At 44.3% G+C, this 26,542-nt stretch overlaps 1 protein-coding gene across 2 annotated transcripts in view; it reads right to left on the minus strand.

Annotated features, from left to right (window-relative positions):
* The window catches only part of LOC147426346 (uncharacterized), a 54,901-nt gene extending 32,272 nt beyond the window's left edge, over positions 1-22,629 (minus strand). For both annotated transcript variants that reach the window (XR_015186283.1, XM_086499019.1), the window contains exon 1: positions 21,874-22,629. Coding sequence is in view for 1 of the 2 variants with exons in the window: in XM_086499019.1 (XP_086355145.1) it covers positions 21,874-22,517 (644 nt within the window). In the remaining variant the exon portion in view is untranslated. The remainder of the gene's footprint in view (positions 1-21,873) is intronic.
* Between the last annotated feature and the right edge of the window lie 3,913 nt (positions 22,630-26,542).

Genomic DNA, 26,542 nt, shown 5'->3' on the forward strand with positions numbered 1-26,542 from the left:
CTCTTCCATCCACTTCGCATCAAATGCAGGAGAGTTCTTGACTAAGTAAGAATCGCCATTCACTTTACCTTTCACTTTCCTTTATTGGTGAGCCAGTATCTGTTCTAGAACGAGAATCTCCTCGCTCTCTTCCACTTCACGTTGCTCCTCAAGCTCCCTGTTGACTGGCACCTCACCCTTGAACGGTTTCAATAGACTCACATGAAAAGCATTGTGAATCTTCCAAGAATCTGGCAACTTCAATATGAAGGATACATCATTTATCTTTTCTTGAATCTGGAAAGGGCCATAATATCGCATACTTAGCTTTGGAAAAAGTCGCTCCTTTCCCTTTCGTTTCCCCAGGCGTGTCTTCTCAAACCGTAAGAGCACCCAATCATCTTCCTTCAGCTACAACTCGCGTCGATGTTTATCGATTGTCTTCTTGTGCCGTGCTTGAGACTTCTCAAGAACCTCGCAAAGCTTTTGCAAAAGCATTGTCCAGATCTCTCATATACTAATCCGCTTCAAAAATCTTACCTTTGGTGCTTAGAAATGGAGGAACCTTCTTAGCACCCTCGATTACTTCAAATAGCGCCTTCCCCGTCGATGAATGAACTGTGTTGTTGTAGGCAAATTCCACCAAAGGCAAGTACTTTTTCCATTGAGTCTTCTAGTCCGAAATGTAAGACTTCAATAAATCCAAAACCACTGCATTAGCTATCTTAGATTGCCCGTCTGTCTGTGAGTGAAATGAGGACGAGAATTGCAACCGTGTGCCAATGTTCTCCCAAATTGCTCTCCAATACAAACTAGTGAATCGGGGGTCTCTGTCCAAGACTATGGACTCGGGCATGCCTTGTAAACGAAAAATATGTGAAACAAACAATCTTGCCAAATGGTCAGGCTTGACTGTCTTCTTTACCGGAATGAAAATACGCCTGCTTATTGAATCTGTCGATGACTGTCCAAATACCATCATGCCCACTTTGAATCTTGGGAAGATTAAAAAAAAAATCCATCGCTATGCTTTCCCAAGGCCGGGAGGGTACGGGTAAAGGCTATAGAAGTCCTGGTGCCTTATGCCTGTCAAACTTGACCTTTTGGCATACCAAACAACTGCGAACAAACTCGTCCGCATCCTTTTTGAGCCTCGGCCAGTAGAAGTAACGCTCAACACCCTTCAAGGTGACATCAATGCCACGGTGCCCTGAAAAAGGTGAACAATGGCACTCTGTCAAATCCTTTTCCTACAAATGCTATGTAACACACAACATCGTTTTTCAAATCAAATAGCCGTCCCGTATGAAATAGCGTGCAACTGGTTCCCCAGTCTGTTGTATCTGCAAAATCACGATCGGTGGCGTATTGATCAATCATATCCTCGAAACTTCGATGATGTATCGCAAAAATAGCTAGAACCAAGGGCTTGCAAGACAGTGCATCTGCCACTAGATTCTTTTGTCCCTCTTCTGTTGTTGCTTGTTCTTCTTAGGGTTTAGGCCCCTCGGCCGTGATTTGAAGGTTGACTCTGTTCTTTACTGACTTGACACGTCAGCAGTTTGTGACATCTCCTTTTCTTGAAAGAGAGTAATCGTCCGCGATTACAGCATATCTGCAAAACAACTCAAGTTAGGTTTAAAAAATTTCCGAGGGACAATCAATTTGCTTTTTTTTTTGGTAAGGAGTTGGCTTCGCCTTTCAGCTCTTTTGATCAAGGAGTTGGCTTCTCATTTCGTCCAAATCGGCACTCTTGATATGCTAGCGTAGTAAAATTAGCCATCACACCCAGACGGTATTGATCTTCCACGGGTGTCTTGATGCACTAAAATTACATACCCAAGCAATCTCATCCATTTAGAAATATTCAGTACTTGGCACATCACAATGCAACACAACTGCTTACATATGCATGTTACAAGACACAACAAACAGCGCCGCTAAGCACTCCCCCAGACAACGGTCTGCGGTATGAAGCTACTCAACAACTACCTCGTCACTCCCCCCACAAATAACCTAAAAAGGTCCGGGCCATGAGCTCAGAGGACTATACAACCAAACGCTCCCCAGATCGCAATCTGCGTCGCTGGAAGGTTCAAGCATACAACCAAACGCTCCCCAGGCATCGGCCTGCATCGTTCGGAGGTTTTCTAGCATACAACGGAATGCTCCCCAGACATCGGCCTGGTCGTGAGGTTTTCAAACATACAACGAAACGCTCCCCAGGGATTGGCCTGCGTCGTTCCGAGGTTCAAACAACAACAAAAAACTATCTCACCTCTCCACCCGGGAGTAAAATCACCAATCATTGAAACCAGTATTAAAACCAAATCGGCACCAAAACAGGTTCAAAACAGATACCAGCCATTTTAAACAAATTTCAAACGGGATCACCAAACAAGTTCTCAAACTTAAAAAAACAATCTCAACGAGCTCGAAAAGTCGATTGGCTTTCCATCCTGTAACATGCACCAAAAATTAGGGTTAGATTCCTTCCATAAGGTCGTAGCCGACCACAGTATCATCCAACAGCTCTTGGACAGATATGTTTCCTCTGGCGGCGATAGTAGTTCCATTCCAAGACATAGCAATCATACCGGACCTCCAAGGTCATCAACTCGAGAAGAGACATCTACTGAGGGATGTCGAGAAATTTCAAGTTATAATCTGCTAGGGTTTCCATGGCAAGCATTTCAAGATATAACCCTCTGTCAGAAGTTGCACTCCGAAGGAAGATGTCAGAAACCATATAACTTCGGGCAAAAAAAATATTGAAAGCTTGCAAAGTCCTTGGAGTGTGTGGCTTGGTAGCTATATAGATCAACATCTGCATGGCACTGCTTTTGAGAAAAACAGTGGCTCTAAACAAATCTTGGATCCTTCTCTTGCAAGTGACCTTTTTGGCTTATGCCCTGTAAGACATGAGCGGTGTAGACGGGAGCGCGTCCGATGAGCGATGTATGAAGGGTGGGAGTGGCTGATAAGTCCGGGGTCGGGACTCAAAGATACTTCAAATAACAATTTCCAGTAGTCTTTGGTTCGCTTTGTCTGCTCTTTTGTAGGACCAGTATGCTTTCAAAAAGCACACGCCTAATGCTCTAATACCACTGTCACAAGATGGGCACCACTTGCCAATAGAAAAGAACAGACTGAACAGACTTTTAACACTTCAATAACAATTGAAATGAAAGGGAGAGACGACACACGACACGGAGTGGCGGAATTCCACCTCAAAGAGTATTGGCCCCAAACCTTGGCGCCCCTTTCGGTATTTCTTTATCTTGCATCAAGACAGTACAAGCCGGTACTTCAGTCTTGCTTTATTTTAGTTCCTTTATGTCACTGGGGACCCATCGGACGGGGTCCCCATAAGTTGGTAGGATTTCTTCTTCTGCTGTTGCTTGTTCTTCTTAGGGTTTAGGCCCCTCGGCCGTGATTTGAAGGTTGGCTTTGTTCTTTATTGCCACAAACGGGAGCACACACGAATAATCAACAAGATCTAAACAGAGTTGAGGGAGAAGTTTGACACAATATTAGGGACCAGAAGATGGGCTGGTCCCCCCCCTTAGAGAGAATCCTGTATTAGGGAGAATCTTTTTACAAGCACAAGAACCGGAGAAAACCCCTCCGTTCTAATTCTCCGACTCAATGGTCGTTTCTTCCCGTAAGGGAAATCCGAGAGACGAGCTCTCAATCTTTTTCCGTCTGTACTCGGAGTCAAGACTCCGCACACAATTTCCGAATTCCCCTCCATCAGCAAAAATTTTAATGTTCTTGTCCTCGTGCTCAAAAACGAGGGTCGTTTCTACATAATCCGGGACCGGTTGCATATGGTAATGCCATGGCATACCCAAGACGATATCACATCCCGCGATAGGTGCCATCAAAAAACATTCGCGGTCCTTGTATTCACCAATCCGAAGATTGAGTTGTCCTTGCACGGGAGTTGCATTGGTGGTCAATCCCTTGAATGCCAATCCGGAAGTGACCGGAGTTCCAAGCTGATCCGGTGTAAGGCCCAAGCGTTCTGCAGTTTCCAGTGAGATGAAGTTATCTGTCGATCCAAGGTCATAGAGGATCAACACTCACTGACTATTCACAGATCCCCAGCCGTTAAGGAGCTGGCGCTTCCCTTTCTTGGTTTCTGTATTCCCTTGCACATCAGGAATGGAATTGAAGCTCGATGGAGCGGATTCCTTCTTCGATTGTTCCTTCTTCGAAGATGGTTGTTCTTGCCGTTGCTGCCGTACAAGGCAGTCAGGCTTCATATGTCCTTTTTCACCACAGTAGAAGCACCTTCCTTGTTCTTTGAAGGTTTGTACTTGGTTCGGTGTCAGATACTTGACGTTTTCCGGTACCCTCTAGCTTCCTAGGCTCATCCGGGTCCTCTCGGGAGCGCTTTTTGCCTTGGTTGTTATGGTCATCATAGACCGCTCTTTGCCTTGCATGGTATGTGCTATGTTCCATCTGTCTGGGGGTACCAATGGAATGTAAATCCTCGGCAATAATTGTCAAATCCATCATCCGCTGAAGGGTGTCGTGTGGGTACACCTTCATGCTCTTCCGAAGCGGTGGTTGAAGACCTACTTCAAACTTTCTTATCTTTTCCTTGTCGGAAATCTTCATGAAAGGCGTAACTTTCAGAAGAACCGACCAAAACTTGTCAACATAAGCCGTGACTTCCTCTTGTTCCTTCTGGGCGAGCCAGTCCCATTCCTTCCGAATGTCCTTTTCGAAATCAGGTGGAAGAAATTATTCATAGAATTCAGCTTTGAATTGAGCCCTAGTTCTGGCTTGAGTACCTTCCAGAATTTTGGCTAGCCACCAGTTGCTTGTAGTCTCCTTGAGATACGCAAGGCTGCCACTTTCTTGAAAGGGAATGCGCTTCAATGGTGGACCGCATTGTTGAACCAGGGTCAAGCCCCAACAACGTTGGTCCAATTCAGAAGTGGATGTGATGACAGAATGGCACGAGTTGAATGCTAAACAGTGTACGAATCTGGAAGAGTACAATAAACAGTTTTGGGCCGAACTGTGACCAGTCACCTCTTACAGGTTTGTGCCATTGTCAGAACAGATTGGGAAGTACTGTTGCAGATTGCCCAAGAAAATCAGGGACTACTGCACAAAGACTGCTGTCATGAATATGTTTCAGTTGATAGAGAATGCAAGAGTGGCCAGCAATCTGTCGAAGGGAGATTCCGGTGGATTTAATAGCCACAAGAAAGGATCCCAAGGCAAACACTTTTCAGCCAAGGACAATGTTGCAGCAAAGCCTTCTGAGCCTCCCACAAAGAAACCCTCCAATGAAGAAGCTGATACGTCCAAGAAGCAGTCTAAATCTCCTTCGGACAAGGACAAGGACAAAAAAGGCATTTTTCTAGCAAAACCTTTGAAGAAAGGAAAGCTCTTAGACAGGCCAAGAAATGCTACATTTGTGAACAGGAAGGACATTTTGCAAATGAATGCCCACAGAAGAAGTCACAGGATAAGGATGACAAGTCAGACCATAAAGGCAAGAAGCCAAAGCTGAGTGCAGGACTTGTCCCAGATTTGGTTGGAGACGAACCAAACATAGATGCCACGGAACTGTGCAGAGCTTGGGGCAAAGTTAGAGACCAGACAGTGCTGGTTTTCTTTGATCGAAGAGCCCGTGCAAATTTCATATCACCAGAATTGGCATCAAAGTTGGGCATTCGTGCAGAGGAGATGGGTATGACAGGGGAAGCAGGTTTGGCATGCCCAGGTCATTCAAAGCCTGTTACTCCCATTTGGGGAAGCTTCGTCTGCACATTCAGAGCTATGTGGATGCGAAAGAATTTCATATTATGCCACTTGAGGGTTGTGATGTGTTACTTGGTATCCCAAGGTGTTACAGGTTGCATGCTATGGTGGATACTTACAACAAAAAAATTACCCTTGTACATACAGGAAAGACTCATGTCCTTGATGTAAAGCTTAAAGGCGAGTGTTCCAATTGTTTCTGCTTCTGCTATTTCATCTGTAATAAAGAATCATCTTTCTGCGTACTTGATCTTTGCAAAAGAAGTACCTGAAGTTGTATCTAATTTGTCTACCTTAGATAAAGACAGGTCAACTTTTTTGAGTGGTTTCAGTGATTGTTTTTCGGACTCTTTGCCAGGGGAGTTACCTCCTAAGAGACATGAGGATCATACCATAGATCTTGTGCAAGAGATTCACTTCCTTGGGCACTTTGTTTCAAAAGATGGGGTACGGATGGATCGCCAAATGAATGGAAGAGTCTGAATTGGTTGATTCACCTCAGCTATTGCAATTGTATCTTGAAGCCTTTCGAATGGAACCCACAGTGACTTGATGTAGCCCTTTTGGAGCAAGGCAAGAGCATGGCTCATGATGCTCAACAAAGTAGTTAAACAATTGTATCTACTCTTTCCATACAGAATTTAGCTAGAGAAGTTTGTGCTCGAGAGTACACTAGAAGACTTCTATGCTTGATATATGTGTCGTAGCCAGGTTGGTGGGATTGTTTAATCGTCCAATGCTACATTTCCGAAAGCATGTATACCTTGGATTCCCATCATAGAATACATGTGATATCAAGAGATGCCGCATGTATTATTGGCATGCAAGCGAGGTCGCTTACAGTATTTCAAGGGTGGGGTGTGTCACCAGGAGGGGTATTTTTGTAACAGACTTGGACACTCCAAGTCAAGAATCAATCACGACAGCACCAAATAACCACTTCAAAACAATTCACAAATCACAATAGAGTTGCACTGGCCCGGAGAAGTTCCATGCCTATCTCTGGGCAAGATGTAGCCTTCTTTGCCTTTTTCTTGCCCTTTCCGAAGCTTTGTTTCTTGCTTCGCTTTTTACCTTTTATGTCTTCTTCGCTCGAATCCGAGGAGCTAGAAGAACTATCAGCAGAAGAAGAAGAAGAAGAAGAAGAAGAAGAAGAAGAACTGGGTACTCCTTCAAATCGAACACGCTTCTTCTGTTTCTTTGCCTTGTCAAAAGTCGACTGACGACCCAAATAACCTGGAAAGTCAGTGCTTTTCTTCTGCTTTTTGCCGTGCTTTTTGGCTTTCTTTTGCGCGTCAAAAAGCTGAGCAATCCGTGCGTCAACCACGTTCTCCACTTCCTTCTCCGTATATTTTCTTGGAGGCAGAAGGTTTCTTGAGAGCGGGTTTCGGGAGTGGTATTGTGATTCTCTGCCACTCCATCTGTACCTCTTCCAAAGAGGTCTGGTTCATATATTTTGCCATCTTCGGGTCCTTGGCAAAATTGAGCATCATCTTTGTTGCATCGCCGATCAACTGGCGACGCTCCATCTCTCGCCGCTCCGCCTAAGTAGGCCAAGGCGGGCCATACTCTCTGCCGGAATCTTCGTTGTGATCCCTGCCCGCATCTCCAGATGCAGAGGGAGTCGACTGATCATTGCCTTAAGCCATAGGTGCCGCGGAAAAAAAATTCGGGGATCGGATTTCCCGTAGAAGAGAAATCGGTCGTGCTCTGATACCACTGTAACAGACTTGGACACTCCAAGTCAAAAATCAATCGCGACAGCACCAAATAACCACTTCAAAACAATTCACAGATCACAATCGATTTGCACTGGCCCGGCGGAGTTCCGTGCCTAGAGATATTGGCCCCAAAGACTGGCGTCCCTTTCGATATTTCTTTTTATATTAATCAGTTCAAAGTACAAGAGAGTGGCTAGGGTTTCACTCTCAGACTCTGCGTCCAGATGCTATCAGAAGTGAGGCCCTCACCACTAATTTAAAGGTTACAAGGGATGCCCAAAAGCAGAGCCCCAAAAGCTTCAAATCAAAAGCAATTGCTCTCTCTCTCTCACAGAGAGTCAAAACTTGAAAGCAAAAGCATTCTCTCTCTCTTTCTCATATTGTAGAGAAAAAGCAAAATTTGCGTTGCTCATCATTTTCAAAAAAAAAAAAAAAAAAAATTTTAATAGCCTCTGCGATTTCCGGAATTAGAATTTCTGGCAAAAATTAGGGTTTGCAGGAATTTTAGGGTTTTTGTTGTCCGCCACGTCATCACTTTGTGACAGAAGTGGCTGATCACGATAACCTTTCGTTAGAAAGGGTGCAAGCACGGAGAAGCGAAAGGGTGCATAATTTTGTCGGATACATTGCACACACTCATGGCTGTCCCATTCTGTTTATGTTGCTTTTATATGCATAGAATTAAATGAATTACCTCATACCATTAACAAAGAAGTTGACTTCCATCTTTCTTCTGCTTCCATACAACTCCGGGAAAGGGATAGAGTGTAGCGGCAAGGGTTAGAGGCTCACAACCTTCGGGTCCCGGAAAAAATTGCTCTAATATTACTGTGAGGATTAGTGGTGCTAATCCTATGTTTATGTAAGGTGCAGCGGAATGAATGTTTGAACTTTGCTCAAGATGAGTGCTCCGAACTGTGCTCAAGGTTCCTTTTGTTCTTATGGCAGGGAGAGCCTTCCGTTCTTAGTGAGAGAGTGCAATGATCACAAACAAAGTGAATGGACATTGTGGGTGCAAGTGTATGAGACTGAGAGATAGAGAGAGAAGAGAATACGACACCAGAGACGTTGTAAAACCCTCCTCCGAAGGCCCCACTCTCTATGGCGAGAGCGGTCTACTTTATGATTGCACAAATCTCTTCAATTCTTGGACTTGCCGACGATGTCGACGACGATGAGAACGACGACGAGACGGGCTGAAATCTGAACCTGCTGAGGGCTGAAATCTGCAAATCTTTATCTGCAGAATTCTTACTCTATGTCGATGACGATATCACGACAATACGACGACAACGCGCTGAAAACGCAGATGCTGAAATCTGCGTTTTCCGGGCTGAAACTGTAAACTTCGATGGATTCCACCGTGCGGCGAGGAACTGCTGCGGGGAGGTGAGATCTGCGAGGTTTGGGACTTGATCTGCGGTGTCTAAAGGCTAAAAACTGAAAACGATGAGGTTTCTTGATGTTCCGTCGTGGTAGATCTGCAAAACGCCGGGGCTGATCTGCAAACCAAAAACGCCGGGGCTGAAAACTGATCTACTGTCGCTGGATGTCCTGCAAATGCAAAACGCTAGGCTGATCTATGGTTCTGTTGTCGCCGGGAATCTGCAAATGCAAAAACACTGGCTGGTCTGGGGTCTTGATGCAAAATGCTAGCCTCTCTGCTGTGTAGCAAAAACGCTAGGCCTTGCTGGGGGTTCCTACTGAGGAGGTGCCTGTTGAGCGGTGCTCCTGCTGCCTCTTCTACCAGAAAGTGCTAGCTCTGGTTTGCTTATATACAAACTTAGCAAAATTGCCCTACCTACTTTCCAACAAAAGTCACTTAAAAATAATAAGTGAAAAATGTCAAAAATAGGGAAATTAGGCTAAATGCACTGGAAAATTCCCCTGAAGGATTCTGATGGATTCTGATGGGAATGCTTATGATCACGCTGTGTGCAACCAGAGGATATGCATCTACACTAAGTGTCTGAGCATGCACGGTCTGCGAACAGACTCACAAAAGTGCCAGATCACTTCTAAATCTAGACTGACTGGACTGACTGAACCCTTGTCGTGCTGTAGCTTGTCCACGGACACAACGGGTTGGATGTGTCACGTGACATCCCCTCCTTTTCAAAGTGAGGTACTGGTACCGAACTGTATGGCGTCGAGGGAGATCGCCAATAGCATCCGGAATCCTGGAAGGGACTCTTTGCCGGCCCACTCTGATGTGTGGGTCGTGCGGTACTTGAACTTTGTAAAGGTCTGCAACGCTTGCTTCTTTGGGCCGCGCCGAAAGCGACACAAAGTCTTCTGTGGCTCCTTTGATGGTTCCACTTTGTCGAGTATCATGCTTCTTTTTTCTTCAAGAATCTCAATGGCTGAAATTTCATGAACCCCTTTCCAACACAAAACCATGAACATACCTATTCAATGTAAAGTAAGTAGAAAAAATCCGGTCGTCCTAATAGACTGTGCATGCAATGTAGATGAACAAAGAGACGGAGTGCCAAACCGTTCACCACACACACGCAAACAATGAGATCGAATCTTTCTCTTCTGATCTAAAGCAATCAACTGTGGCAAATCACAACGGAAATGCCCATGCTTGGTGGCAGTTGGTGCTCCTACTTTCATGTGCTCGTTCTACGAATGTGTCATGCCAAGGAAGAGACATGGAAAGTGACGTCCTTGAATGCATACTTTCCAGCTTTTCATGAACAATCCGCATACATTCGTACTCATTCATGAGTGAAACGTGCTCAACGTACAATATGTCATGCCTAGGAAAAGGGATCACATAAAGACGCTGACTAAAATACAGGAAACGATCACGAATGAAACACTCGAACAATGCGTGCCTATCAATCATGCGAACACTTCCTGTGAGGGATCTTTGGACCTAGGCTCGAGAGCCAAGATCGGTTCTTCCTGAATGATCGAATCGTCTTGTGGGGGTTCTTTGGACCTCGACTCGAAAGCCAAGATCGGTTCTTCGTGATTGATTGAATCTACAACAAGGTTAGCTTCGCCAGAAAAAGCATCCACTAACACATCATCCTTGTGAACAATCACATCATCTTCATGCAACTCATCATGCTTGTGAGAAATCACACCTTGCTCATGCAAATCATCATGCTCATCATCATGTAAATCCTGTGTATCATGCTGTGGAGAAGAAGAGACTGAGAGAGTCTCCTTTTTCCGAATCTCTTGCATCTATGCCTGCATTTGAGAAAAGAGTCGCAACATCTCTTTCATTCTTGCTTTGTTCTCGCGATCAAATTCGGCTTGATTTTCTTTTTCTTCCAAGTCGTACTTACGCTCTATGGCTGCCACGCTTTCTTCGTAGTCACGATCTATGGCTGCCATTTCTTCTTCATAGGCCTTTCTTTCTGCTTCTCTTTCTTCGCGTTCTAACTTTCTTTCCAGAAACGATTGCTTCAACTCCTCCATAGGAGTTACTGCAATCCTTGGCGTAGATGGGGAAGGGGGAGGGTTGGAAAAACCTCCTGGTGGGGAAAATTCTTCTTTGCCTCTCTCATGCTCATCACCTCCAAGCAAAGTATCTATTCCGCTTCGAGCGATGACCATCCATTGAAGTCGTGGGTTCTTGTGGGTTCTTGTGGTCTTGGGTTCTTAAGTTCACGAGGAACTTGGGTTCTTGGGGGTCTTGGTTTCTTAAGTTCACGAGGAACTTGGGTTCTTGAGGGTCTTGAGGTTCTTGAGTTCTTGAGGGTCTTGAGGTTCTTGAGGTTCTCAAGGGTCTTGAGGTTTTCTTTCGCTTGCAAACCGTGTTTGAGAAGGATCTTCTCTTCACCCGAGTTCTACTCCTTTCCACGGGTGCACCCCTTGGCGGCCTTGCACTCACACCAAGGTTGCTTTTTCCCACCTCACGTCGATTGGCCGGCCGCTAAGTGCACGGTCCACTCTCAATGAGTGAAAAGAGACACAAGGGGAGGCTAGACAAGCCCTTCTTTCCTGGGATTCCTGTCACTCTCATAAACAAGATTAGGAATCGACACGCGCAAGCGAACTTCGGTTCGTGAGACCGCAACAATCAAAAAAAATCCTTGTGATTCTTGTGGTTCTTTCCTTGAGTGATACAGAACACTGCCAAAGCTCTGATACCAATGTTAGGTGTCGCGGAATGAATGTTTGAACTTTGCTAAAGATGAGTGCTCCGAACTCTGCTCAAGGTTCCTTTTGTTCTTGTGGCACGGAGAGCCTTCCGTTCTTAGTGAGAGAGTGCAATGATCACAAACAAAGTGAATGGACACTGTGGGTGCAAGTGTATGAGACTGAGAGATAGAGAGAGAAGAGAATATGACACCAAAGATGTAAAACCCTCCTCCGAAGGCCCCACTCTCTATGGCGAGAGCGGTCTACTTTATGATTGCACAAATCTCTTCAATGCTTGGACTCGCCGACGATGTCGACAACGATGAGGACGACGACGAGACAGGCTGAAATATGAAACTGCTGAGGGCTGAAATCTGCAAATCTTTACCTGTTGAATTCTGACTCTATGTTGATGACAACGGTACGACGACGACGCGCTGAAAACGCAAATGCTGAAATCTGCGCTTTTCGGGCTGAAACTGTAAACTTCGATGGATTCCACCGTGCGGCGAGGAACTGCTGTGGGAAGGTGAGATCTGCGAGGTTTGGGACTTGATCTGCGGTGTCTAAAGGCTGAAAACTGAAAACGCTAGGGTTTCTTGATGTTCCGTCGCGGTAGATCTGCAAAACGCCAGGGCTGATCTGCAAACCAAAAACGCTAGGGCTGAAAACTGATCTACTATCCCTGGATGTCCTGCAAATGCAAAACGCTAGGATGATCTGTGGTTCTGTTGTCACCGGGAATCTGCAAATGCAAAAACGCTGGCTGGTCTGGGGCCTTGATGCAAAATGCTAGCCTCTCTGCTGTGTAGCAAAAACGCTAGGCCTTGCTGGGGGTTTGTTGCTAATTGCACTATTTTCTTATTTTTAATGACTAAATCTTTTTTTTAGGATATTTTATTATGTGCACTAAGAACTGTTAAAAGATTGTAGCTACAGGAACTGCCATCACGAACGGACAACTCTGATGTGTCATTTGATGGTTGACGGTAAACATCGCGAAGGAGTTTCCGTAAGTTAGGTGGAAAGGGCCGGGTTACGAGTGCCCCTGATGCGTCACATGATGGGTGACGGGTGCATCAGTAAGGGGGCATCCCATAGGCTAAGGAGGAAATCCGAACTGAGTAAGAAAGTACGCGTAAGAACGCAAGCACAAGAATAAAGGTGGGTTCAATGACACTTTTTACGAAAAGCATGAACAGTCGCGGGGAGACAGTTGTTTTCCCGCGAGGAGTCTGTGTCTGCATTGCATCTGTGTCGTGCCCTACACCCGGGGACACCTGGAATGTGTCCGTGTAGCATTGTTTTCACTAACTAAGTGAGTTTTTAAAGTTTGAACAAGTTACACACTTTATTTTATTAAAGTGGCCGGTCACTTTTAAGTGACCAGGCTTTTATTAATAAAATAAAGCAAGCAAGGCCCTTATAAAAAAAGCCAGCGCTAAAATCAAGGGAGGGGGCTGAATTGCGATCCCTCTCTCTCCTCTCTCTAGAAAACGCGGTTTTCTCTCTCCTCTCTCTAGGAGCGCCAAGCTCTGCTTTTTGACCCCTATTCCTGCCGGGTGTCAGACCCTATAAAAGGGTAGCCAGCGTTTCAGTTTGAGAGAGCCGGAAGCAGCAGAAAAGCACCAACGCTAGGATTTTGGAGCAGAGTCTGGCGACGGAAACTGCAAGTATTCGCGTGACGACTGAGTACGGAGGTCGATTCTCCGAGCAAGAAGCGACATGTATAAGGTGTTGGTACGCTTTGAGAATTGTTGTTTTGTGTGGTTTGTTTTGCAGGAATCTCCCGTCTCACGGGAAGGCCCTTCACGGGAAGTACGGCTTCACGCCTAAGTCCCTTACGGGAAAGCACGGCTTCGCGCCTAAGTCCCTTACGGGAAGGAACGGCCTTGTGCCCAAGCCCCTTTACGGGAAAGCACGACCTTCGGGTCTAAGATTACAGAACGAAGGGGTTTCCTCGGGTTCTCGTGCTTGTATAAGAATTCTCCCTGAATAAAAGAATACTCTTAACGGGGGGGGACCAGCCCATCTTCTGGTCCCCAATACTGTGTCGATCTTCTCCCTTCTCTCATGTTTTCAAAGAATTATAATTTTCAGATTTTCTAAGTGCTCTGTACGCTCCCGTTTTGTGACAGTGGTATCAGAGCTCGGACTCCTCTCTTTCTCTGCAAAGAAGGACGATTCCGGGAAGAACGGGAAGAACCATGTCGAGCTAAGGGAGAAGCGTTGAAGAGGAGCTTCAACAAGTGCAAGCTCAGCTTGCGGAGTTGCAACAAATCTTACTGTTGCTAGACGTCCAAAAGCTTTTGGGCGGAATGAAGAAAACGAATGAAATTGATGCACCCAAGCATCCAGACAACACTGTTGGCGTGAGACCACAGGAGGCAAGAGAAGAAGAACGTGCCGAGGCGCACAAAGGATCTTTGGATCGGAATGAACGGCCTACTTCAAGGAAAGGCCAGGAAAAAGCGCTCTCTTTGCTAGACGAGAGCAAGGACATCTCTATCTCATCTCCATCTTACTCTCCTGATTATACTTCTACTTCTCGATCATCTCGTCACAAGAAGGAAGCAGCTACTACTGCCACTACCCTACATCAACCTGAAGATAAGCCTCGATTCAAGAAGCAAGGTCGCAAGTCTCAACATCGTATGAGAGTCTTCAAATCAGGCGAGAAGGACATCAAGTTCGAAACCTACAACGGACGGAGAGACATCTCCAAAGTGCTGTCCTTCATCAGACAGTTCGAAGTTGCCTTTACCAATGGGCACTTCACAGAAAGATCCAAATTACACCATGTGGGGATGCACCTCAAGGAAACGGCAAGTAATTGGTGGTTAGCCAAGATTCTGGAAGGTTCTCAGGCCAAAACTTGGGAGAGCTTCAAATCTGAATTTTATGAACAATTTCTTCCACCTGACTTCGAGCAGGACATACGGAAGGAATGGGATTGGCTTGCCCAGAAGGAACATGAAAGAGTAACGACTTATGTGGACAAGTATTGGTCGGTTCTTCTGAAGGTCACTCCCTTCAAGAAGATTGCCGACGAGGAAAAGAAGAGAAAGTTCGAAGCGGGTCTCCAACCGTAGCTTCGAAAGAGTATGAAGGTGTATCCGCATGATACTCTTCAAAGGATGATGGAATCAGCAATCATTGCTAAGGATTTGCACTCAACTGGGACGCCCAGAAAGATGGAGCATAGCACTTACCGTGCAAGACAAAGAGGGGTCTACGATGACCATGGGGGCCAAGGAAGAAAACGTCCTCCATCTGGAGACGATGATCATTCTAAGAAGCCAGAGGGCACTGGCAAGCGAACTAAGTATCTTTCTCCTACTCAACTTCAAACTTTCAGAGAGGAAGGAAGATGCTTCTACTGTGGCGAGAAAGGACATATGAAACCGGATTGCCTGCTAAAGCAGCAACGGCAAGAACAAGCCTCTACGAGGCAAGAGAAAGCAAGGAAGGAACCCGCACCACCAAGTTCGAACTCAATCCCAAATGTTCAAGGAAACATAGAATCTGAGAAAGGGAAGCGTCAACTTCTGAAGGGCTGGGGGTCTTTGAACAACCAGCGAGTATTGATTCTTTATGATCCAGGATCCACGGGATAACTTCATCTCCCTGGATACTGCAGAACGTTTGTGCCTCACACCGGCTCAGCTTGGCACACCGGTTACATCAAGATCGGCATTCGAGGGGTTGACAACCAATGCAACTCCCGTGCAAGGACAGCTCAATCTTCGGATTGGCGAGTACAAGGACCGCGAATCATTTTTGATGGCACCCATCGAGGGATGTGATATCATCTTGGGTATGCCATGGCACTTTCACATGACATCTATTCCCGATTATGTGGAAAAGACCCTCACTTTCGATCATGGGGGTAAGAAATAAAGATTCAAGCTGATGCAGGAGATTGGCAGTTCCCAATTGTAAGCCATATCTCCATTAAGAAAGAAATGAAGAAGTGTGTTTCTGCTTACTTGATTTTTGCAAAGGATAAAACTAGTAGGGACTCTCTCTCTAGTCTGGAAATTAAGCGTCTTCAATTTATTGAAAAGTACAAGGAATGTTTCACGGAAACACTTCCTGATGAACTCCCTCCGGTACGCCCGGAAGATCACCGCATAGATCTCATACCGGGTAGCTCACCTCCCAATCAACCCCCTTATCGGGTGAGTCTTGCTCAGCAAGAGGAAATTTTGAAGCAAGTCAACGAGCTTCTAGAGAAAGGGTTAGTACGGCCCAGTGCTTCACCCTACTGCTCTCCAGTTCTACTGGTGTAGAAGAAAGATGGCACGTTTCGAATGTGCATAGACTATCGGTCTTTAAACAAGATCACGATCAAGAATCCCTTTTCGATCCCTCGGATTGATGATATACTTGATAAGTTGCAGGGTGCAAGTGTCTTTAGTCGCATAGACTTAAAGAGTGGGTATCATCAGATACGGATCGCCCCTGAGGATGTCCATAAGACTGCTTTCCGCACAACCTTTGGACTATATGAATTTTTGGTAATGCCTTTCGGCTTGACCAATGCTCCTGCGACATTCAATCGCATGATGGACCGCATTTTCAGCCCCTATCGAGCTTTTACGGGAGTATTCTTTGACGACATACTCATCTTCTCTAAGTCAGAAGAGGAACATCGGAAGCACTTGGACTTAGTGTTTCAAGAATTGCGAAAGCATGAGTTGCATGTGAATGCAAAGAAGAGCGAGTTCTTTCTCTCTGAGATACACTATCTCGGCCATATAGTCTCTCACAATCAAGTGAGTATGGATCTTGCCAAGATCCGAGTGGTCGAAGATTGGCCTATTCCCACTACGGTACATGATGTACGTAGCTTCCTGGGATTATGTTCATACTATCGAAGGTTTGTCCGAGGATTTGCTCATGTAGCAGGACCACTTCATGATTTGACAAAGAAGAAGATTCCTTTCAGATGGGGATCGAGACAACAAGGAGCTTTTGATCGGCTCAAGTACTTGCTAAGCCATGGACCTATTTTGATAGTGCCTGACTTAAGGAAACCATTTGAGGTTCGCTGCGATGCTTCAGGTGATTGCATCGGAGCAGTGTTAAACCAAGAAGGCCATGCAGTGGCATACGAAAGCAGACGGCTTAAGGATGCAGAGTTGCATGCATCAATCTACGAAAAGGAACTCTCGGCTGTGATTCACGCCTTATCCAACTGGAAGCACTATCTTCTAGGAGCGGATTTTGTGATCAAGACTGATCACCAGAGTTTGCGGTATTTTCTTACGCAAAGGAAACTATCTGAAAAGCAGATGAGATGGGCAAACTTTTTGTCTATGTTTCACTTCCAGATCCTTCACACGGCTGGGAGTAAGAATGTAGTCGCAGACGCATTGTCTAGGCGGCCAAGGGTGAACGCTATCACTTCGGTGTACCACCAAGAATTAGAAGCATTACCGGATTTGTATCCGAATGATCCAGATTTCTCCACCATTTGGGGAAAGCTACATCGTGGAGAGAATGAGTTTCCCTATTCCATTCGGGACGGTTATCTCTACCACCATCAGGCCATATGTGTGGCGGAACCATTAAGAAAGAAGATCATGGATGAAGCACACGCTTCGCCTTATGCGGGTCATCGGGGTATTCTCCCTACGACCTTAGCAATGGAAAGATATTTCTTTTGGCCTAGCCTTAAAGCAGACATTGATAAGTATGTCAAGGAATGCTTGGTTTGCCAAAAAGTGAAGTATGATCGGCATAAGACGCCTGGGTTGCTACAAACTTTGCTTGTGCCTAATGAACCTTGGGAAAGTATTGCCATGGACTTCATCATGGACCTCCCTAGAACTCAGACTAGAAATGACGCGATCTGGACCATGGTGGACAGGTTTAGCAAGCAAGCACACTTTATACCAGTCAAGAAAACGATCAAAGCAGATCATATGGCTAGGGTCTTTCTAGCACAGATCTTTAAGCATCATGGAATGCCTAAGTCTATTGTGAGTGATCGAGATCCTCGCATGACAGGAAATTTTTGGCGTGCCTTGATGGATAATCTTGGTACGAAGCTGAATTTTTCATCTGCCTACAATCTTCAAACGGATGGGCAGAGTGAGATAGCCAATTCCACAGTATTGGATATGTTAAAAGCTTATGTGTCAGACCCGCAATCTGACTGGGAGAAATATTTGCCTCTTGTCGAGTATGCGTATAACAATACCATACACTCATCGACGGGGAAAGCACCTTTTGAGATTCTCTATGGTAAGCCTTTGCTTCCACCGATCCTTTTAACTAAGGATAAGATCTTTGCAGCACATGAATTTGTCCGGGATTTGGACACAGCCTACGGGCAAGTTAGGAGAGCTATTCTACGCTCTCAGGAAAAGCATAAGAAAGCTGCAGACAAGCACAGAAGGAATCTAGACTTAACAGTCGGACAGTTAGTCTTACTCAAGTTTGAGAAGGCAAGACTTAAGAAACAAGCGTCTCATAAGGGGAAAGTGGTAAAACTTTCTACCCGTTATTATGGGCCGTTTAAGATTACTGAGCGAGTGAATGATGTTGCTTTTCGATTAGAGCTACCGCCTAATTGGAAGATCCATAATGCTTTCCATGTCAATTTACTCCGGCCGTATATGGGACCGCCTCTAAGCCAACCTAGTCCTGAGGAACCTCCTCAGGTTGAGGAAACGGAAGAAATACTCCAACCGGAGCAGATAGTAAGTCATCAGGAGCGGTCTCTCAAATCCGGAAAGATAACACGGAAGTATTTGGTTAAGTTTAAGAACTACTCGAATCTAGATGCTCAGTGGATGACGCAGGAGGAATTAGCAGCTTATCCCGAGATACTGGAGGTATATATCCAAGCACTACAGTTGAGGTCAACTGTTTAGAAGCCAGAGAAATGTTGCTAATTGGACTATTTTCTTATTTTTAATGACTAAATCTTTTTTTTAGGATATTTTATTATGTGCACTAAGAACTGTTAAAAGATTGTAGCTACAGGAACTACCATCAGGAACGGACAACTCTGATGTGTCATTTGATGGGTGACGGTAAACATCGCGAAGGAGTTTCCATAAGTTCGGTGGAAAGGGCCGGGTTACGAGTGCCCCTGATGCGTCACATGATGGGTGACGGGCGCATCAGTAAGGGGGCATCCCGTAGGCTAAGGAGGAAATCCGAACTGAGTAAGAAAGTACGCGTAAGAACGCAAGCACAAGAATAAAGATGGGTTCAATGACGCTTTTTACGAAAAGCATGAACAGTCGCGGGAAGACAATTGTTTTCCCGCGAGGAGTCTGTGTCTGCATTGCATCTGTGTCGTGCCCTACACCCGGGGACGCCTGGAATGTGTCCGTGTAAGCATTGTTTTCACTAACTAAGTGAGTTTTTAAAGTTTGAACAGGTTCACACTTTATTTTATTAAGGTGACCAGGCTTTTATTAATAAAATAAAGCAAGCAAGGCCCTTATAAAAAAAGCCAGCGCTAAAATCAAGGGAGGGGGCTGAATTGCGATCTCTCTCTCTCCTCTCTCTAGAAAACGTGATTTTCTCTCTCCTCTCTGTAGGAGCGCCAAGCTCTGCTTTTTGACCCTATTCCTGCCGGGTGTCAGACCCTATAAAAGGGTAGCCAACGTTTCAGTTTGAGAGAGCCGGAAGCAATAGAAAAGCACCAGCGCTAGGATTTTGGAGCAAAGTCTGGCGACGGAAACTGCAAGTATTCGCGTGACGACTGAGTACGGAGGTCGATTCTCCGAGCAAGAAGCGACAGGTATAAGGTGTTGGTACGCTTTGAGAATTGTTGTTTTGTGTGGTTTGTTTTGCAGGAATCTCTCGTCTCACGGGAAGGCCCTTCACGGGAAGTACGGCTTCACGTCTAAGTCCCTTACGGGAAAGCACGGCTTCGCGCCTAAGTCCCTTACGGGAAGGAACGGCCTTGTGCCCAAGCCCCTTTACGGGAAAGCACGACCTTCGGGTCTAAGATTACAGAACGAAGGGGTTTCCTCGGGTTCTCGTGCTTGTATAAGAATTCTCCCTGAATAAAAGAATACTCTTAACGGGGGGGGGACCAACCCATCTTCTGGTCCCCAATACTGTGTCGATCTTCTCCCTTCTCTCATGTTTTCAAAGAATTATAATTTTCAGATTTTCTAAGTGCTCTGTACGCTCCCGTTTTGTGACAGGGTTCCTGTTGAGGAGGTGCCTGTTGAGCGGTGCTCCTGCTGCCTCTTCTGCCAGAAAGTGCTAGCTCTGGTTTGCTTATATACAAACTTAGCAAAATTGCCCTACCTACTTTCCAACAAAAGTCACTTAAACATAATAGTGAAAATGGTCAAAAATAGGGAAATTAGGCTAAATGCACTAGAAAATTCCCCTGAAGGATTCTGATGGATTCTGATGGGAATGCTTATGATCGTGCTGCAGCTTGTCCACGGGCACATACGGTTGGATGTGTCACGTGACAGTTTAAGACTAAAACTTCATAATTAAGATCAAACTGAGACTCAAAAGACAAGAACACTGATGTTTGATTGATTAAACAAATGCCTGAAAACTAAGTACAATAGGCTCCTTATGTAGGAGACAAAGAGACACAAAATAAAACACTCGTCTCATGGTGAAGAAACGCGACTTTAGACGTAAAGATACATCCTTTCGATGAAGAGCTGCAACCATTGGACGAAGAGTCGCAACCATATAGCGAAGAGGTGTGACCAGTCATCAAAGGAGTGTGGCTCTTGACGAAGAGACACGTCTTTTGGGTAAAGGGTTGTGACCATCCAAACGCAGGGGTCCTTCTTGGCATGGCACTTCGCATATCTACAACTAGGAGTAGATGTAATACTGTTAACATAGTCACAATCGTGACAGGTGCACCGTTGTCACTCTAATGAGAGTACGTTCGGGTTGGCCCAGCGAAATACGGCACTTCTTATTTTGTTGTTGCGTGAGACGACTTTCAAGTTACCACCGCTATTGCTGTGGCAGGAGTACACCCAGGTTGTCTTAGCGAGTTACTTGTCGAGCGGTATGAGATGCTCATGAATGGCTTTTTTTTTTTTTGGATAATGTATATACAGATCTGTCATGATTGGGTAAGTAGAATTTCTAAGAGAAATCTATTCCAAGAGTGTCTTGAACAAAATTGATCTACTCCTTTGTTTTTAAATGAATGCCTCCAATACTATTTGAAAGGCTAATGAAATCAACATGTGAGATAAACTGATAAGTACTTGAATGTTTTCTACATCGTGGTAGTAGTTCGAAAACAAAAAGCCAAGTGGTGTGACTATGGTTTGGAAAGTGGGAGAATGAAGCCCCGACGGCAACATTCTACCGACAAGTTGACCTGATCAATGGGGTTGCTTTTCAATTTATTTTTTTTTTCTTTTTGTTAGCGTAGCCAGTGTTATGCCTTAGGGACTAGCCTATAGTAAAGTTGAACAGTCACTACCTCTTGCTTGAGGATCTATTATGTTGAGACTCACAAACCTATGGTGCCTATGTAGAGTTTAGAAATAGAGCATTACTATCGGGTTATGTTTCTCCTTAGATTCCACAATGCAAGATGAGCCCAACCCTTCAATAGTGGCTCGCGCCTAAAGCTACAAGTGTGGCAAGGGTAATGTCCATTGGTTCTCTCTCAGTTTATAAAAGTAGGGTTGGAGACTTATCAAAGGTACCCCATTCTTCATTTTGATTGGACAAGAACCTCATAAGAGACTTTAATATGCGTACACAACATAGACAATGCGAGTCTAACTCTAGTTTAGCATATGTTTCACCAACTACTCCAAATATACAAAAAAAAATGACAACAAAAGTACGCTTTTATATTACTCTAGTAGATTTTCTATACCTAATTGAAAAACAGATAGTCAAAAACAACATTAGAATAACTATTTGTGTCATACACACATATATTATAAACACAGGTGTATGTGTGTGTATCATTCTCCTAACAGCATATTTACATATAGACTTGTATGTGTTACATGTGTGTATCATAATGCTCACGTGTGTATGTACATACACGCAAAGATATACATGCAAGTTGTGCAGGACCGCTCCACTTGTGTCACTTTAACGTGCATGATAACTTGGAACTACCACAAAAAAGACAAATCTTTCCAACCTCTCAACCTTGTCCGTTTTGCCATGCAAAAGAGCACATATGCAGTAGGATGAGTATACAATCTCAACCACTCTACTTGCACCTCGTCACCCCAAAGCACGAGAACAAAATCCAAAATCTTAACTACCTCCTAACCTTGCTTAAAGGAGTACTTACTTGAGGTAATATGGAAAATTGTCAAATGTTTCATGGATCTTATCCCAGCTTATCAGCATTTTTTTGAATTTCATCTTTAAAGGGTTCACTTTTCCATTTCCTTTTTTTTTCTCATTGTCAGGTGGCTTTCCTCCAAAGTCTTCTTGCTGGACTTCCTGGTTTTCTTGTGCATTTTCACCTGTGGGTGGTACCGCCAATATCTGTTCTTGCTGTGATTCCTTTGACCGTGATCGACGGGTGCTCTCAGACTCTGAGGGCAATTCACAGTCTGCCTTGATTGCCTCAACCTTTTTGGACTCATCGATCTCATCTTTACCAGCATCAGCACTCGCCAAGGGTGAGCTTTTCTTATCTATATCCTCATCACAGCTTCGACAAAAATGCCGTAGAGAATGGTGCCAGAAATGGGGGGAGGAAAGGTATTTCGAGAGTGCATAACTGTGTCGGTAGGCAGCTGGAGCAAAGAAAGGTGAAGAGCAAAGGCTATGGACCCCAATCGTAAGAAGGGATGTATCAGACTGAAGGCTATGGAGCCCGTTTGCTAGAAGGGCTGCATTAGAATGTAAAATCTTTTCTCTGCCACGCTGCCCACATAGACTTCGGTGTTTGAGAAGGCTCGGAGTAGACCTGCTAGACCTGTACATTTCGTCGACTTCAAACCGCGGCCATGAATTGCAGCCTAAATTGTGCAGAATGGCTCCCCCACGCTCAGAGGTTGCTGCGTATACAAAAATCCAACCAGAAATGGCCCCTTAATAGGTTTGAGAGAGAGAGAGAGAGAGAGAGAGAGAGAGAGGATTTTTAATGTCGTACGAATAATCCCAAGAAACCTTTGTAGATCTATCTTCAAAGAGTAGTAAATGTTTCATGACATTTTGTTGAAAATTTACTAGGCATATTATAGTGGAAGCATGGGTTGATAAGAGAAAGCTAGTAGTCATTGGGTGATAGCTCAGTTGGTGAGGTGCTCGAATATAGTCCTTAAGGTTGGGGGTTCAAGCATCATCGAGACTATCCTCATAGATCCAAAGCTTGGGAGGAAGTGTGGTGTGTGTCCTTTCCAAGAAAAAGGTAGAACTTAAGAATGTGAAGGGTAAAGTTTTAAATTTGGCATTCAACAACCCAATTAACTTAATAAATAGCCTACAAGTGTCAATTCTTTTGATTTGTCATACTTATAGTACCTAGACAAATGAGAGATGATCAAAGTTACAATTTTCAATCCAAATCCTACAAAAAACCAATTATTTTGTAAGTTTAACAAGCGTCCAAGGCACTGCCAAATAGCACACAAGGAGAAAAAGGCATGCCTTGGATAATTTATATAGACTTTCTAGGTGTGTAGCATGTACAAGAACATCAATCATGCGACTTAAACACTCTAGATTACGTTATAAATCATATATGCTTCCATACTTAACCGTTCTTGGTCCTTTTCCACCATACCATAATGACTACACTATGGATGTTTGGAGTTAGGCTAGTATTCTAGGAAGGAGCCCTTTCCTAGATGTTACCTGTTGTATTTGGGATACTTGTGGAGTATACTCTTAAATCGATTCTGAAGTTTCCTTTAGGGGATTTTTCTTTTGGGGGGTCACCTATCTTTAAGAGATTCCATTAAGCTCTCTATCAAAACCTCACTTTCCATTCTTGCACATAGAGGTGCGTGTTTTTACACTCTCATAGCCTACTCTCTTTTGTTGCTCAATATATTGACCTATCCTACACATGCAAAGGAGTGTTGTTGCATTTGGAAGGACACCTAGGAAGGATGTCCTCACACTGTATGCATCCAAAACTTTCTCTAGCTAGTTGGCCTAGCCCACTTCGTTTTATCCATGTTGGGAGAGTGGGGAGACCAGTTGCTTGGATAATTCAACAATTCATCAGAGACTTCACCATCAACATGTCACCTTCTCTCCCAAATCCAAGTACACACACACGCACATGCACACACCTGGACAGAGTGTAAGAGATGTAGACATATTAGGGAGTACACAGAATAACACATCATAGCATAAGAGAGAGGGAAGGGAAAATTGAGAGCATCTCTGTAACATTTAATGCACTAGTAACTTGTGTGTAGCGGAAAATGATAACATAGTGAGCATTTCATTAAGAACAAGTTCCTAGTGAGCATAGAGAGAGTACTTGGTTGGAGAAAGCAACATAACAAATTACACCTAGCTAGACAATACTTGAAAAGAGAGAGAAATAGAACAATTGACAACATTTGAGGACCGGATTTACATGGAGCCGGTCCCCCCTCCAAAAAGGCTTTGTATTATAGCTTCTCTCATCAAGGGAGACTTTTGTATAATACAATCTTTGTGTTCCTTGACAAAACTCGTTGGTGCAATGAAGATTGAAGCTTCATGCACCAAGTTGTGCTTGAAAAACACGTCTAGTGGGCCTAACCTCAGTCCCAAGACCTCGCACACCTTCAAAGATGGTGAGAGCTGGCAGGGAATGAGGAAAGATGAAGAGGAAGAAGGTGTATCTTACGAGAAAGAAGTATTCTCCTCACATAATCACTCTTATAGCATAGTTTAGCTTAGTAATTAGCATGGTAGAGGAGATGAGCATGCCATTGAAGCTTGGCTCTTGGTTGGATTTGCATTCCATAACCAAGAGTTGTTGGTGTAGGCCTCTACTTCTCAATGCTTGGAGAAAGAGATGAAGTTCTTGCTCAACACATGAGTTGTGTGTGTGTGTGTGTGTGTGTGTGTGTGTGTGTGTGTGTAGCAAAATTAGTTAGCCTAAAAATGCCAACTCTTCCCATTTGCTATTGCTAGCTTCCCATTGGCTCCTACAAAGCTTAGCCAATAGCAATTAAGAAGCATAGTTGATAGTCTTGTGACAAGTGTCCCCTTTTCCCCTTTTGTGAGAGCTTTAGGTAATTAAAATAATTTATTTAGACTCTCATTGGACCTTTTAGTCTTTTGGCCAATAGGAATCAAGCAACCATTGGGCTGTTGGATGCTCATTGGACCCCTTGGTAGACTGTCCAATAGTCTTCTAGGGAGCTTAATTTCTATTGGTTCTTTTATCAAGCATTTTTAAATTGATTAAACTAATTTTACTCTAGCCTAATTCTCATTGGTCCACCTCTATGGCTATCCAATAGGATTTGAGGGGACATTGGGGGCATCTGGGCTAGGAGCCTGCCATGTGTCCATTATTCCCTTTGTGTAAAGGGAGAGCTTGGGAGTGTGTGTGTGTGTGTGTGTGTGTGTGTGTGTGTTTGTTTCTCTCTCTTTCTCTACCTTTAGGGCTCACCCCCTCCTTCCTAGGGATGTGGGAAGACTAACCATCCAATATACCACATTGGACTTTTTAATTAAATTTTGGAACCTTAGCCTATGGAAGTCTTAAAGGAGTTGAACCTTAGGTCTTTTAAGCTCTATTGATGCACATTGCTCTTTTGCAGGCTGTCCCCCTTTGGATCCCTATTTTCCCTCCTTTGGATCCTTGCTGAGACTAGTATGGCAGTCTTACCAATATTCTAGCTTTTACTCCCCTGGTAGCTCCCCATATTAAATGATCAGTTTAACATGAGAAAAATCATTTGGGAGAATTAGTTATTTTTTTCTATGACAATCTACACAAAAAAGGCCTAAAATCATAGCCCCAAACTCCACAGCACCCTTCTTGTGGAGTTTTGTATTTAATTTATTATTTGATTTTTGGGTGCCAAAATTGGAGGCCTCTCTATTACAAGTAGTCCACTTTAGTACTTGAGTGGAGCACATCACTTATTGCATGTCCCCCAAGGGTGAGTTCTCACTAGAGCTAGTTACAAGCAGCCATAGTGGCTTATTGAATAAAAGTCTAAAATATTGTGCAAAGGTAAAATGACCGAGAGGATTATTATGTGCCGGTGCCTCCTTTTCAGCTTCTAGAATTCCAATCTACAAATCATCATCAACTTACTATTAGTAAATTCAAATAGACATCATTAATCCAACTAACCATGTAAGTGTTTAATGGTAAAATGCACACTTGCATAAACATCATGAAAATTAACAGTAAAATCATCAGCAGCACAACATTAGAAAGCGTGAAGCGGGAGTGGATTAGCAGTAAAATCGTCAATGATGCAACATTAGAAAGGCGTGAAGCATGCGTGAAGCACAACATTAGATGCTCATTGGACCCCTTGGTAGACTGTCCAATAGTCTTCTAGGGAGCTTGATTTCTATTGGCTCTTTTATCAAGCATTTTTAAATTGATTAGACTAATTTTACTCTAGCTTAATTCTCATTGGTCCACCTCTATGGCCACCCAATAGGATTTGAGGGGAGATTGGGGGCATCTGGGCTAGGAGCCTGCCATGTGTCCATTATTCCCTTTGTGTAAAGGAAGAGCTTGGGAGTGTGTGTGTGTGTGTGTGTGTGTTTCTCTCTCTTCCCCTACCGTTAGGGCTCATCCCCCTCCTTCCTAGGGATGTGGGAAGACTTTTTAGTATTCCCATTACTATCCAATATTCCCACTTTTGGCCATTGGACTTTATAATTAAATTTTGGAACCTTAGCCTATGGAAGTCTTAATGGAGTTGAACCTTAGGTCCTTTAAGCCATATGATGCACATTGCTCTTTGGCAGACAACCCCCTTTGGATCCCTATTTTCCCTCCTTTGGATCCCTCCTGAGACCGGTCTGACAGC

This window comes from Adiantum capillus-veneris, chromosome 24 (assembly GCF_014529385.1).
Source record: "Adiantum capillus-veneris isolate H3 chromosome 24, ASM1452938v2, whole genome shotgun sequence".
Classification (NCBI taxonomy): domain Eukaryota; kingdom Viridiplantae; phylum Streptophyta; class Polypodiopsida; order Polypodiales; family Pteridaceae; genus Adiantum; species Adiantum capillus-veneris.